Consider the following 14,339-nt stretch of genomic DNA (forward strand, 5'->3'; position numbering starts at 1 on the left):
TGTCAGCTTAGCAAGTAGAGAACTATTTGCTGTTTTGTCAGGTTGGCTTTTTTTGCTGAATTAGTGAGTAAAATCAACTCACTAAGGGGTCGGGGAATGCCAGACACCTGCTGCAGTGGGAGCAGTGTGGGTGCACCAAGGAGGCGGGGAATAAGAAGGACTGTGACCGACTGCTGGCAATGAGTCAATAGGTTCTGGGGTTTTTCTACCCAGCTCTTCTCTGAGACATACTTTAATAGTTACTGTGGTCATTTCTTGGAAGTTAAATGTTGAACAAGATACCTTGGGTTTGTGATCTGTTTATTCTGATATAGTCTACTGTTCTTATCTAGGATCATTCTTACCCCCCAGCTCTATAAACTGTCCTTGGGGTTGTGCGTGATTGACTTGAAAACATCCCAGTCATAAAGCAAATCTGTGACAGCCATGATTTTCCTCTCATTCCTGTTCCAGGGCACGCTTTCAGCCTGCAGCCCAGGCAGCTTAAGCTGATCCTTGTGCTGGCTGCTGCAGTTCTCCAGCCCAGCTGTGCATTTTTATTCTATCTTTCCGCTTGCTTGAGTACTTCAGGTCCTTTGTTAAACCATTTTAGCCAGAAAACTCATCCAAAAATGATGTATTTATGTGTTTTCTGCTGACTGTGGGGTATCTGGAGGTTTTAACAAGTGTTGGAGTTGGCCAGAGATGGGCCTTGGGAGCATGTGGTAGTTGGTAGAGGGAAATGAGCTGGCTTGCAGCTGCAGTTAGATCCTATTGGGCTTCTTCAGCTGAAAGTTATTTATGATGCTTAGGTCTCTGTGTACTGCTAACCTGTTAGTTGCGCCCAATTTAGAAATGGTCAGTCTTGTTGAAGAATTGGTTAAGTTCACAATATTTTCTTTGGTTATATTTTTTGCATTCCTATTTATTATTGCTCATTACTGCTAACAAATTGAGTTTGGAAGCTTAAGTTGATTTAAATAGTAGTTTTACTAGATCATTGGCTGCTATGGGTACTTTTAAATGTTTGTAGATAATTGATTTTGAAGATGCATGAACTGAGTTTTCTTTTAACATTTAGTTTTTTCTTACCCCCTTAAGTCCAAGAAAATATGGAATAACAAGCTTTAAGCTTTGTTAAAACCAGAAAAATCCACTTTCAGGTACAATGATTATACATAAATGTAGATTATACAATAGGGCTTCAAATGTTCTTGAATTCAAAGTCAAATATATAGAACATGCTTACAGCTGTACTTACAATCTGCACATCAGGTTTTCTGCATTTCACTAAAAATTCCGCTTTCTTGTAATTCAGTGAGTCAGATGCTCGAGCAGAGAATGTCACAGAAACACTTGGGATTAAAAGATGGGCTACCTTTTAAAATAATTATGTATTTTAGGGAGAGAAAGCTGTGTCCAGTGCATGAGCATAGGACTGTGCCTGCATTTGGTATTCTGGAAATTCTGTCCATTTTAGGGACTGTCTGTTTTAGTGAGCCCAGAGATAGAAGGCCTATGTCCAGTTGATTTGGAGGTCTCCATCCTTAGCTTTAACTAAATATCCAGCAGCTTCTGTGCCATGTTTTCTTACTCTGGATTAGCTTTTGGCCACTGCTTGCTCTGCAAGCCTTTTTCATCTTTGCTCCCGAGGAATGATTGTCAGGTGTGTGACTGCATCACATCCTCATCCCATGGCAGCAGAATATCATTCCTCCCCAGCCTACTCTGAATTCAGTTTCTTACATCTCACAGCCAGCTAAGGGAACCTTTGTTGTCTCTTAACAATTTTTCCTGGAATACTGGGACAGTTTTTCCTGTGGCTTAGATGGCATCTCCATCTGACACTTAACACTACCTTGAAGGTGATTCCTTTGTCCCATGGTGGTTGTCTGATCATGGTGATGTGGCCAGACCTGTGCCATTGCCTCATGAAAATCCAACAAGTTATGCAGTGGTTTGGGTATTTGAGAATAATACTTGGATCTCTCTGTATTTCACACTTTCATTTCACAGCAATCCCTTTTCTTAAGTGGCTGTGGCCAACATGAGCTGCTGTTGGGATGTCTGAGGGTTGTCCTGGGCAGTAGTGTGCTGCAGTGACTCTGGGCTGCTCTCAGGAATGCTGCCCATCCACTGCAGAGCATTTTCTTGCTCTGCAGTGCTCCTGCTGTACAGCTGAGTGGCTGTGGCCGTTTTCATCCCATCACTGCAGACTTCCTTCCCTGTGGAAATGAGAACGAGTGCCATGGCATAGGGCAAAAACAACTCAGCTCCTTTCCTGGGGCAAATAAGATCTTGCAGCAGTTCTTTCCTATGATCAAATCACACCAGGTAACTTTTAATCCCATTGCAGCTCTGGGAGCTAATGTACATGATTTTCAGCTGTTACCTGGTTGTTCTGTTTTAGTGCCATATTAGTATTTTTGCAGCTTTTTGTCTCTGCAGTGTGTCTTGTGAATATGAGTCCTTGAAGTTTTTATTTTTTAAGGTCTGTATAGAAAGTACTTCAGCTGATTGTACTAGTATATTAGCAAGAGAATTAAAATAGGTAAAGGTATAGTATATGAACATGGAATGCATTGAACTGATTTTGATAAAAAGTAATTTGATACTCTTCAGCAGATTATCATAGGGTGGAAAGCAATTCTTCATAAACATACATTGTCTAGGTAGTCATGCTGAGAATAATTTTAGAAGAAGTGTACCTATGAGAATTTGGACACTTGGAACAAATAAATAATTACAAAATTCTATGTAGTCTGAGGAATTACAAATTTTATAGCTTCATCCTTGAAAAAACCTCTAGCTGTGAAATAAACCCAAAGGAAGCATTTTATAACAAGTTAAACTTTTTTGTATTTGAGAAGTTGTTTAGCTTGATTGTTTTAAAAAATTGTAATTATGATTAAACTTCTACAGTATTTAATTTGTTTTGGTTTTTGAACTAATAAGTACTTATTATTCTGAAGGCTGATACTTAGACAGTTTTAACTAATTTCTTCTACATTTGAGGATTTATTATAATTGACACAAAGAAAATTGTAATATCTTGTCTTGTTTGTTGTACTTGTACTTAGAAGTGATAAAGTTCTAATTAATACATCTCTTGGAACAGATGTACCAAGTCTAATATTAGATGATAGTGAAGATGAGAATGCTTCATCAATTTTTGAGACGAGCTGTCACTCAGGATCACCAAAGAAACAGTCATCAGCTGCTATACATAAACCCTACCTTCATTTTACAATGTGAGTGTTTCTCTAAATGCATATAATTAGATAGATAAACCCAAGAGATTCTTACATCAGCAGAGCTAAAAAAGTTGTTCTTTTTCTTTGGGGTGGCAGTGGTGTTCTGTAATGGAAACATGTACGTGCACAGACAGGAGTTTTAGATGTGGGGGTATTCTTGGGAAAGGCCACATCCTACACACTGGAATCACAAATGTTTTTCAATATGTAGGTTAAGAGTAAAAAGGCTAACAGCAATTTTCAATTTTAACAAACTACTTTGATTTGAAGGATTAAGAACTGAAAAGAGATATATGTAGAAATATTTTGGAGGGGTTGTGTGCTTTTTCTTGGTTTAAAGTATGGTTGAGCTTCTGTGTATGCAGCTGTTTGGAAGCGTCATGTATAATGATTGTATTCAGCATTTCTAATGTGCTTTTTTCATTGTTTTTCATAGAAAGTTTCAGGAAAACAGGAATTTAGAAACTATGTGTGAAATTTGGATGAGTGTTTCCTGTATAAATTTGACTTGCTACAGTAATTAACAATAATTAACATTTCTTGATTTTGTGTTAAGAATATTTTTAGACTACTTTATGTGATAGTTTCTGCAGGGAGTTTGCTGAATAAAGAAAGTGAACTTAGAAAAACTGTTCATTAGTGGCACTGCTTAGTAGAGCCATCTTGTGGAAAACTGCTAAATTTTTTGTGCTAAATAATAATGCCACAACAGAATTTGTGGATATCTAAGCTTAAAAATAAGGATTAAAGTCCAAAAAGTTGGAGGGACATAGTTAAGTATTCTAATGCCAAATTTAAGCTTTTGTTGCAAGGTTGGGAAGGGGAAAGCCAAACCCAAAACAACAGTATATATTTGTATGGATGTGTGTCTTTAAATAAAAGAATTTCAAGACTGTGTTTATTTTTGCAAAGTATGTAAGCCTCTCTCAGTCTGTTTTCTGAGCATTTCTGATTGTTACCTGTGTGTGTAACCACCACCACCAGAACTGAAAGCCAAAGGTCAACAATGTTCATTGCTGTCCCAAAATGTTTAACATGAAGTAATACCAGCAAGTCTTGTTCAACTGCCTGAGTTCACTGATGGGCAGATAGAAATGCCTTAATGAGACAAAATGCAAATTAATCAAAAACTTTCTGGTTTTATAATCAGTTTTCTATAAATGGAAAAGACTTTTAATGGAAAAACTTAATACATTTTTCTTCATGTATCATTTGTCCGTAAAACTAGGCAAAAACACCCAAGAGAAAGAAACAAACACGAAATCTCAAAACTCCTTCTATGGGCTTAGAGTTGCTTCCCAACAACAAAAAACCAAAAAATAAGTTTACCTTTGCAGTTTTTCTTTGAAGTCTTCCTTCTGTTCAGAAGTCTACTGACTAGAAGTGTACAAATAGGCTAAAATACACAATGCATAGTGATGTTATTCAACCCTACTTCAGGTCCTTTCCTTAAATAAGGAAACTATTGAAATGTTCATTGGTTCTTGAAAATCTTGGGCAGCACTTAGGGGATAAAAGGATTGACCTGGGATTCCTGAGGCTACTGAAGAGATATGTTAGTAGTTAGGACTGAACTGGAATGATTAAATTGCTGTCTTTACTGGATGTTCAATAAGTCTTTTTATATGATCAAGGAATTAGTTTTAAATAAACTGGTTATAATGAAAATTGTAATGAATTTAATATATGCATAGCTTCCCACAGATGAGTTTGAATTAAATGGTTGTGAAGCCAAAGACAAGAGAAATCTTGAGGTATTGGCACCTGAAGCAGTATTCAAGGGTAGTCAGGTTAGTTGATCTTTTAGGCTGTTGTAGGAAGCTATTACCCGTTACTGAAAGTCTTATGGATTCTAAATTATCTCCTATATATCCATCTGTTGATAATACTGGTGTGTTAATTGGCTGTTTTACTGTTCTGTTGCAGGTCAGCTTATCACCAGCCAACCTCTTACAGACCCAGATTACTGCTTTCCGGGGAAAGAGGTTCAGGTCAGACTTCGCACCTTGCTCCAGCACTATTGCACACCCTGGAAAAATTCTCTGTACACAGGCTGGACCTGCCAGCCCTGTATTCAGTCAGTGCCAAAACACCTGAAGAGTCATGTGCACAGGTGAGATTTCAGATTCCCTTCTAATGAGTCAATTATGTAATTCTGGTTGTATCAATATAAAGGCAGCCAGCTGGAATGTGACGTAAAGTCCAGGTTTTCATAGGCTCCTTCTGTTTTCCTGTTTAAAGTAAAGAGGTCTGTAGAGGGTGATGGAAAACTCTCCAGTGACTAGTGAATGTAATTACATTTTTAACCTGCCCCCTCATCACATACCTAGTGCTAAGTAAGTTTAATCTGGATATTCAGTGCCTGATACTCATTTTATTCACTTTTGTATGGATTGGTGTGCTGTGGTTCTAGATTAATTTGCTTAGTTTTAAATGTTTTACATTTCCGACTAGCTTTTGGTGAATATTGCATGAATTGCAAAACAGTTTAATTTTCATCTTGATTGTTCAGTCATAGCAAGTTTTTAAAACATACATATTTTTAAAACAAAGTAGTTGCTTTGTAGTCTCCCTGGCACATTGACATAAAATAATTGAATTCTGTAGCTAAGAGTCACAAACCCTTGTTTAAAAAGTCTAGATAATTCTCTTCTGCTGGAACATTTGTCTATAAAATACCACAAATATGAATCATTCTCTAATGTGCAAGAACTTTGTTACTCACAACTGCTGGTAACAATTAGTTCCTTAGTTGAAATACAACTGTTTCTTTTAATTAGATCTTTCGTGAAGCTCGAAGAACAGTACCAAGTATAGTTTACATGCCTCATATTGGTGATTGGTGGGAAGCTGTCAGTGAAACTGTGAGAGCTACTTTCCTAACTTTGCTGCAAGATATACCATCTTTCTCACCTATATTTCTACTGTCTACCTCTGAGTCCATGTTTAGTGATTTGCCTGAAGAGGTAAGTTTGTCATGGAAGGAGGCATTTATAGGGGGTTCTGTGCTCTTCTGAATGTTTTAATAATGTAAAATAATTTTGTTCTGTAGTGACTTTCTAACTTAATTTAAAATATGTCAGACATAAAATGTAATAATTACTGAATGTTAGTAATTTTCCTTATTGAGGGATGTATGTCCGTATTACTCATTTTCATAAGCTCCATGCCACTCTGCTGAGAAGACAAAATTGTTCATTATGCCAGTTGTTCTTTTTGACAAATGACTCCACTATAATTAAATGCAGATTTAGTTTAAAGGCCTGACCTTGAACGTTACATTTTCTGAGGCTCTGGATAGGAGGAGGATTCCTGGTTTTTCTCCTTAACATTTTCTGTGATTTTTTTTTCTCCCTTTTTGCTCTCCTGTTACTGCAGTGTTGGCCATTGTTAGGATCATGGGATACTGCAAGTTTCATTACTATAGAAAATTCATTGAGAATTACAAGTGTTTATTTTCCCTTTGCTGTGAACACAGCTTTAGGTAGAGTTTACCGTCTCCTGTCCTGTGGCTGATTAGGAAAAGTTTGTTACTAGTATTACAATATGGTCATTATTCACGTATTTTTCAGTGGGGGCTCATTCTTCTTACGGCTTTTTTTTTTTTTTTTTTTTTAGCTGAAATGTATTTTCAGAATCCAGTATGAAGAGGTTTTTTATATTCAAAGACCGAGTGAAGAAGACAGATTGCGATTTTTCAAAGGCTTAATCCTTGATGAGGCAGCAATGCCTCCACCAAGAAGGAAACAGGCTGGTAAACTAAGTTACAGTAAAACCAATAATAATGTGATCCTAATGTTTTATTTTGTGTTACTTTCCTTTTTAAAGAGGTGTGGGTAATTAACAGTTAGTTTAATTACCATGTGACAGCATTAATCAGCACCCAGAATAAATTTCATAGTTGCAGTTGACAGTTGTTGAGGATGGAGAGCTGTGGGGTCAAGGATGCAGTGATAGACCCATGATGCATATTGAATACATATATTGAAATTTGGAGTGGCATCATGCGAAGAGCCGCCGTACTGTTGACGTTTCCACTGTCTGATTTCTGGTTCTTTTCCCTAGCTCTTCGTGCCCTGGAAGTTCTTCCTCTCGCCCTGCCGTGTCCTGCCCGGGAGCTGTCAGAGGCGGAGAAGCAGCGGATGGAGGACCAGGAGGAGAACACCCTGCGGGAGCTGCGCCTGTTTCTCAGGGATGTCACCAAGAGGCTGGCCACAGACAAACGCTTTAACATCTTCAGCAAACCGGTGGATATTGAAGAGGTCTTGTTTCAGTAATGTGCAAACAATGAAATTGAAAATACTAGAAAAACAACGCAAATTTAAAAAAGGAAATGGTTAAATTAATTAGAAAAATAGATGTTTGATCCATGATCTTTCCAATCTAAGATTTTTAGCTGGTGGTACAGTCACAGCCTCATCATCCATGCTGCAAGAATTTGAAACATGTTCTATTGTCAATGGCCTTTGGAAAAACCTTGTGCATTCCTGTCCATTTTATAAATGAAATGAGCATTTTAAAATGCCAACACTCCTATCCTTGCCAGTGTTTCTGAAATACTTGAAACCATAAATATAATTCTTTAATGAAAGCTTTTACAGCATTGTAATCATAGACATGATAATATTGGGAAAGTGATCTGTGTTCTGTAATGCATTCAGCGTTAATAGTGTTGTTGCATAATTTCAGCAGTAATGCTTGTGGATGCCATTAATCACAGATGGTAGCACATTACAGGACATTAACTGGTCGATTATGGACTGTACACACCTAACTGATGAGACAGTTCGATCTGCAGATCTGTTTTTAGGGGCTGCTGTATGAATAGGATTGTGTTTGGTCTGACTTTGAGATCAGATGCTGGCCCCTTGCAAGCTTTGCGGGCTTAGTAACTGAAAAGAAATCCCTAATTGCTTCTGAAGAGAGAAGCATCTCTTTTGAAAGACATTAAAAGGTGCATATGGGCATCAGAAGACCAGCATTGTAAAAAGCAGATTTGGAGTGTAAATTCCTTGCAGGATGGAGCAAGGATCTTTTATGGGCTGATGCAGTCCTGTCGTAATTTGAGTTTTCCATAGTGTTCCATAGCTGACTGGTTTTGAAAGCCTGGTCAGCTGTTTAATGTGGCAACCTACAGTATGAGCATGGTCTCAGCAGTACCTTGGTTTAATTTCTCTTGTGAAACTGGGAGGTCCATAATTGTAGAAACTCTTCATACTTGTAGTGAAGGTAGTTCCTTTCTGTCAAGAATTTATGGTCTAAACTTACATGAATAAGGGCACATAGAGAAAGAATAAGTAACTGTCCATGTTCTGTAGATGAAGAGAATAAAAATGTGAATTTATTATTTGAAGACTTGCCAGAACCCTGCTAATATATCACAGCACCAGAAATCAAATGTAATCCTTTTTGTCCCACCTGCTGCATTTAAGCACAGGACTAGCCTTTCTTTTTCTACAACAGCTTGTCTGCTTGACTTCCTTAAAAAATGTGTTAGGTTTATTTCACTCCTACTTGCATTGCAGAGAATGCTGCTGTGTGATAAGTCAAGAATTTCCCTGACTAAAGCAGCAGCAATATTTACAGCTTCCAGTGAAGATTTTCTGATGCTGTGCTAACAAGAAAAGGAAGCCTGTGGCTTAGCTTTCCAATCCTTGAACCAGATACTATAATGTTTCCATAAAGGGAGACAAAAAGAGAATTTTTGCCATTTTCATTTGTCAATATGAATTTCAATGTCTGTATTTAAGGAATTAGGTGACACATTGCTGTCCACTGAAGTAATGCATTAATGTTATAATATGTATCTATATCTATATATAGAGAGAGAGAGATGTAATATATAATGTTGTAATATATATCTGCAGGCACTATATTAAAAAAAAATCTTATAGAGCCATTATGGCTTGACCTGAATCTGTATTTAACTCCTAAGTGCTGTGACAGTGACTGTCATATCTGGATGATTTCAAAAGAAAAAAATGCAGTACTGTTTTAGAGGCTGCCAGTGTGTTTAATTAAATGTAATCTAAATCACACTGAAACATTGATACATTTTTTTTTCTGTGAAGTTAATAAAAAATTTATTGATTTTTTGGGTGAACTTCATCACAGCAGCTGTGCTGATGCATTTGGCTATTGAGGCTGAGACCCTTATGGTATCATGAATTATGTTAAACACTTTTTAGTGTGCTCCACTGGTTGCTGAATCTCCAGTTAAGATCTAAGCTCATAGTGAACCGTGACACAAAGCTTTTTCTTTAGATTGTCCTTCTGTACAGCCAGTCTAACATCTGAAATCAATAAAACCTGACTTTTCTTTGTTTAACAAGTGATTGAAGAAACTATTTAATAGAAGGTATTCAAAAGCTGATAATTTGGCTGTTAAGTTTAATGAGAACTTTACCTACAAAATGAAAAAAAAAAAGAGCTTCCCTAATATTTCCTAGGGCTTCAAGTTAGACTGATAGGTTTTGCCTTTTTAGTTCCATGACAGTGTTATAGTACCATAAAAATCTATAACTAAATTAGTCTAAAATGAAAAATGCATTTACATTAAGTTGTACTGCTTCAAAAATACTGTTTAATTAATTTTGAAAGATAAATTGGTGAGCTCCTGAAGGAAAAGCAGATTTGGAAGTCTTATGTTTTTAGCCTGATAAAACTTCAATTTTTAACATGAATTTGCTTAGAAATCAAGATGTTTAGTTAATGTCTTAGAGCTAAGCATGTGGAATGAATCCAAGTATAAAGATGTGATTGTCAGTATTCAATAGGTCCTGTGTCATTTCTGTGTGCTGTTTGTTTATAGGTTTCAGATTACCTTGAGGTTATCAAAGAGCCAATGGACTTATCAACAGTAATAACCAAAATTGATAAACACAACTACTTAACAGCCAAGGATTTTCTAACAGACATTGACCTGATCTGCAGCAATGCATTGGAGTACAATCCAGACAAAGATCCTGGAGGTAAGAGCCTACTTCTTTTTGGCCTACCTAGACCTGAAAGCCTGGTACTTAATTCCATATTCTGTTGCTATTCAGGCATTGAGATAAGCTGCATGCTTTGTGATAATTAGGATAAGCAAGTCCTAAGGGTCTGTGCTTTTAGTATTCTAAGGCATGGAGTGCACTGGGGACATTAGAAGAGCAGGAAAACTGTAGCATTCAGAGCTGTTTTCTAATAAATTATGTTTCATAGTTTCCTTTCAAATTTGATAGCTCCATTTGGGTATCTAGATTTTAATAGGCAACAAAACCCCACCATAATTTGGAGAGCTCTGTAGAGAATCCACACGCAATCTGGCAGTGGTCTGCTGTATTTCCATGTCAGCTTAGAACATGAAATTCATACACAGAAATCAAAATCTACATATTTGGGGATAGAAGTAAGACAGGATAAATCACCAGGCAAGGAAGTGAGTTGCAGCTGATTGGGAGAGATCAGACAGTATTGTCTTGACAAAGTGTGATGGGATGCTTTCAATTAAAAAGGAATTTGTAGACTGAAATGCATGTAAAAGCTGTTCACACTCCAAACCAAAGATAGAAGACCTTGTGTGTGCTCTTTGCTAGGGCTGCCTTACAGTGCATATTGCCAAAAGAAAGCCTTTCAGCTGGCAGCTTCAAGAGTCATCAACACAAAGCACCCTTTTAATATAGAGTTCTGCTTAATATATGTGATACTTGGAGATCAGGGTCCATCTACAAAGGTAGTCGAATATGTTAGAAAGTTTTTCATGACATCTTGTGAAATTGCTTTAGCAGGTTAAAGCCTGATTTTTCTGTATTTTTCTTCTCAAATTTTTGGTTTTCTATGTCTCATGTGTGGACCAGATACAGTATAGTCTGCTCTACTGTACAGTCTGCTATAGATTGCCTTTTGAACCCAGTTCATATTTGTAGAAGATTAACTTTATTTCTTCAGTTTATGATGCACTATTTTCTTTCAACTGGAAAAGTCCATTTATTTTGTATTCTTGATAACACACTTTTGAGGACTTCTAATTTGCAGTCGATGTGAACTAATTAAAGCCCTTGATGGGCACTTGGCATTCAGAGTTTATCTGAAGAGAACCTGTTTAGGGATATTTTAATTTTCCTTGCTTTTAGAACTGAACTGGGAGAAATGGATCTGGCTCTTTCTAGGCTCAGTTTTGGATAGGAGGTAATGAAAAATGGTTCTGTCCTCTGCTGTTAACCACAGACCATCTGTTGCTCTTCTGGCATGCAGAATTTTTTGGGCTATTGTATGAACACATCTGAAACAGCACATTATGGCTGTTCAGAGGAAGCATTCCATGCATTCAGATGCATTCATTAAATGACTATTAACCTATAAATGTTCACATTCTTTAAAGCTGGACGTACATGCTTGCTTGTGCTTGCAGAAGACTCATACTGTACCTGCTTTTGTCCTGTTAAGTTGGAAAAGCAGAGGGATGACCAGACTGGCTGATTTTATCTGCAGTCTGGATATCAAAAACTGGCTGCTTGGGGATTTTTTTTCCCAGTACTTTGCTAAATTTCAGACAGGTTTTGTAGTGAGAGAGGTTGGGGTTTTCTTGCTCCATTGTTTGACTGGGAAATGTTTTTGAAGGCCTGGGAACATAACCACTGTATGTTGGACATGAGTGTTTGCCTCACTGAAGCACTGTCTGGGGGAGAACCTTGCCCAGCACAGGGTTAGAGGAATTTAGTGGTTCAAACACCCGAATTTGATTCCTTTTTATTTCTCTCCCCTCCCATCCCTTCCTCCTTTGCAAGGGCTTCTTAAACTTTATTATCTGACCAAAACTTTGAAGTTTATTATTTCAGAATTACATCTGGTACTAATGCAGTGTGGGGTTTTTTGTGATCATAAAACATAATGCTTCACAAATATATGGGCAAAACCTTCCAACATTCAGTAGATTTAATGTGCAGTAGTTTTCCCCAGAAAATGTTCCACTCTTTTGAGCTAGATACTGGATAGTCTCTTTCACTCAACAGTTTTTCCAGCTGTAAAGCCTGCTGTTTCTGGAATTACAGATATTGTGAAATAAGTATTTAGTGATATTCTTAATTGTTGTCTTTAAAGATTATTAAAACATTAAATCTGCTGGTTGTAGAGTATGTTCTAGACATTAATGTTGATGGTTGCTGTTGAAGTACCTGCAACAGCTGGAAAAAGTAATTCAGTATGGATGGATTGACAAATTAAATATGTTTGTACTGAAGTCAAACAATGACTGTTGTAGATTTCATTGAAAAGCTATGTTCTAGATGTCAATTTTCTCTGCATATGGGCTTAGTTATTAAGTTATGATTACTTTTCAAATTTCAGTGGTGGAATAATTTGTTTTGTGTGTTTCAAAGGCAGGGGAACTTGTCTGGTTTTTCCTGAGTTTCATTTAGGCTTCCAGTGTGGGCAATTTGTTTTGTTCCCCAAATAAGCCTGAAAATGTAGCACACTCGAGGCTTGTTTCTTGCCCTTTTTTTAAAAAAAATGAATTTAAATGAGAAATGGCTATTCAATGTAAGGAATAAAATAATGTGTTTTAGTACAATTTTGATCAGTTGTTAAATAATAATTAAGCAATAATTTCAGGTTAAAGAAAAAAACAACAGGGAAGGAATGTAAGTGAGCCAGGTCTACCTTACAGATGCAGATGATGTCCGGTGTGATTTTCCAGGCAGTATAACTGTGACTATTCCTAGACCCCAGGGGGTAAATTAATTCTTGGACAAGTCTCCTGTTACTTTGTGACTCTTTGCACTCTGCTCCATTATACTGTGTAGATCTGCCTGTGGAAACAGGCTATACCTTATGGCAAGTTGATTTAGGTGTGTTCATCATTCACTGTTTCCATTTGTTTATAGTTGCCACTGTGGATTAAAGTACCAGTTTATACTTCTATATCTTTTCAGTAGCTAGGTTGTGATTTTTGAGTGTGCTGTGATATTGATAAATCTGCATTTTCAGACATCTGTAATTTATCCCAGTTACTTCTGTTTGTATCAGTGTTATAATATGCAATACAAACCAACATAGAAATGCTAAGGAATTTTTGTAATTGTGATAGAAAAGTGTGCTGTCCTGTTTTCTAGATAAAATAATTAGACACAGGGCGTGTACTTTGAAGGACACTGCTCATGCTATCATTGCTGCTGAACTGGATCCAGAATTTAATAAGATGTGTGAAGAAATTAAGGAAGCAAGAAGAAAAAGAGGTATGTTTAACTTCAGTTATCATAACACAATGCACATAGAGACCCTCTACAGACAGGTAGGAATGGGCTCATGTTCACAAGCCCTGGACCTTGTGGGGGGCTTCAGCCACACCAGTATGTGTTGAAAGGAAAACACAGAGGGCAGAAGCAATTCAGGAGGTTTCTAGAATGAGTAGAGGACAAGTCATAGAGGAACCACCAAGAAGAGATGCTGTGCTACACTTTGTTCTCACCAACAAGGAGGGACTGGTGTGGAATGTGAACCTCAAGAGCATCTGGGCTGCACTGACCGTGAAGTGGAGGGGTTTGAGATCCTAAGGGCAGCAAGAGGCATGCACAGCAAAGTTCAGTACCTTGGGCTAAAGGAGAGCAGGGTTCAGCCTGTTCAGGGATCTCCTTGGTAGAGTACCATGGGATAAAGCCCTGGAGGGAAGAGGGGCCCAGAACAGCTGGTTAATACTCAAGGACTGCTTCCTCCAAACTCGGGAGTGATGTTTCCCAAAAAAGAGGAGGTTAGGTGAACACATTAAGAGGCCTGTGTGGATGAACAAATTGATGGTGGATGAACTTAAACAGAAAAGGAAGGCCTGCAGAGAGTGGGAACAGAGAAAGGTAGCCTGGGAAAACTACGGAGGAATTGAGCAGACAGGGATTAAGTTAGGAAAGCTAAAGCCCTGAGAGAATTCAACCTGGCCAGGGACAAGGGCAACAAGAAAAGCTTCTGTACATATATAGGATAGAATTTAGAGATCTCCATACAAAAATTTAAATTTAATATGAAATAAAGAATGCATGTCAGATTCAGACAGTGCAGGTTAAAGAATGACTGACCTTGAAACCTCCATCAATTTTGTGAACTTCTCCCTGTTTTGTGAACTGAACTGATAGGACG

The 14,339-nt window shown here is 37.5% G+C and overlaps 1 protein-coding gene across 3 annotated transcripts in view; it reads left to right on the top strand.

The window, feature by feature from the left end:
* ATAD2B (ATPase family AAA domain containing 2B) overlaps positions 1-14,339 on the top strand; it is a 74,687-nt gene that overhangs the window by 37,272 nt on the left and 23,076 nt on the right. For 2 of the 3 annotated variants that reach the window (XM_030944357.1, XM_030944356.1), the window contains exons 17-23: positions 3,098-3,230; positions 5,160-5,346; positions 6,014-6,199; positions 6,852-6,987; positions 7,299-7,495; positions 10,045-10,204; positions 13,325-13,447. In XM_030944357.1, the coding sequence (XP_030800217.1) occupies positions 3,098-3,230; positions 5,160-5,346; positions 6,014-6,199; positions 6,852-6,987; positions 7,299-7,495; positions 10,045-10,204; positions 13,325-13,447 (1,122 nt within the window). The remainder of the gene's footprint in view (positions 1-3,097; positions 3,231-5,159; positions 5,347-6,013; positions 6,200-6,851; positions 6,988-7,298; positions 7,496-10,044; positions 10,205-13,324; positions 13,448-14,339) is intronic. The other variant, XM_030944355.1, reaches the window with a different exon arrangement.

The sequence above is a fragment of the Camarhynchus parvulus genome, chromosome 3 (assembly GCF_901933205.1).
Source record: "Camarhynchus parvulus chromosome 3, STF_HiC, whole genome shotgun sequence".
Taxonomy (NCBI): Eukaryota; Metazoa; Chordata; class Aves; order Passeriformes; family Thraupidae; genus Camarhynchus; species Camarhynchus parvulus.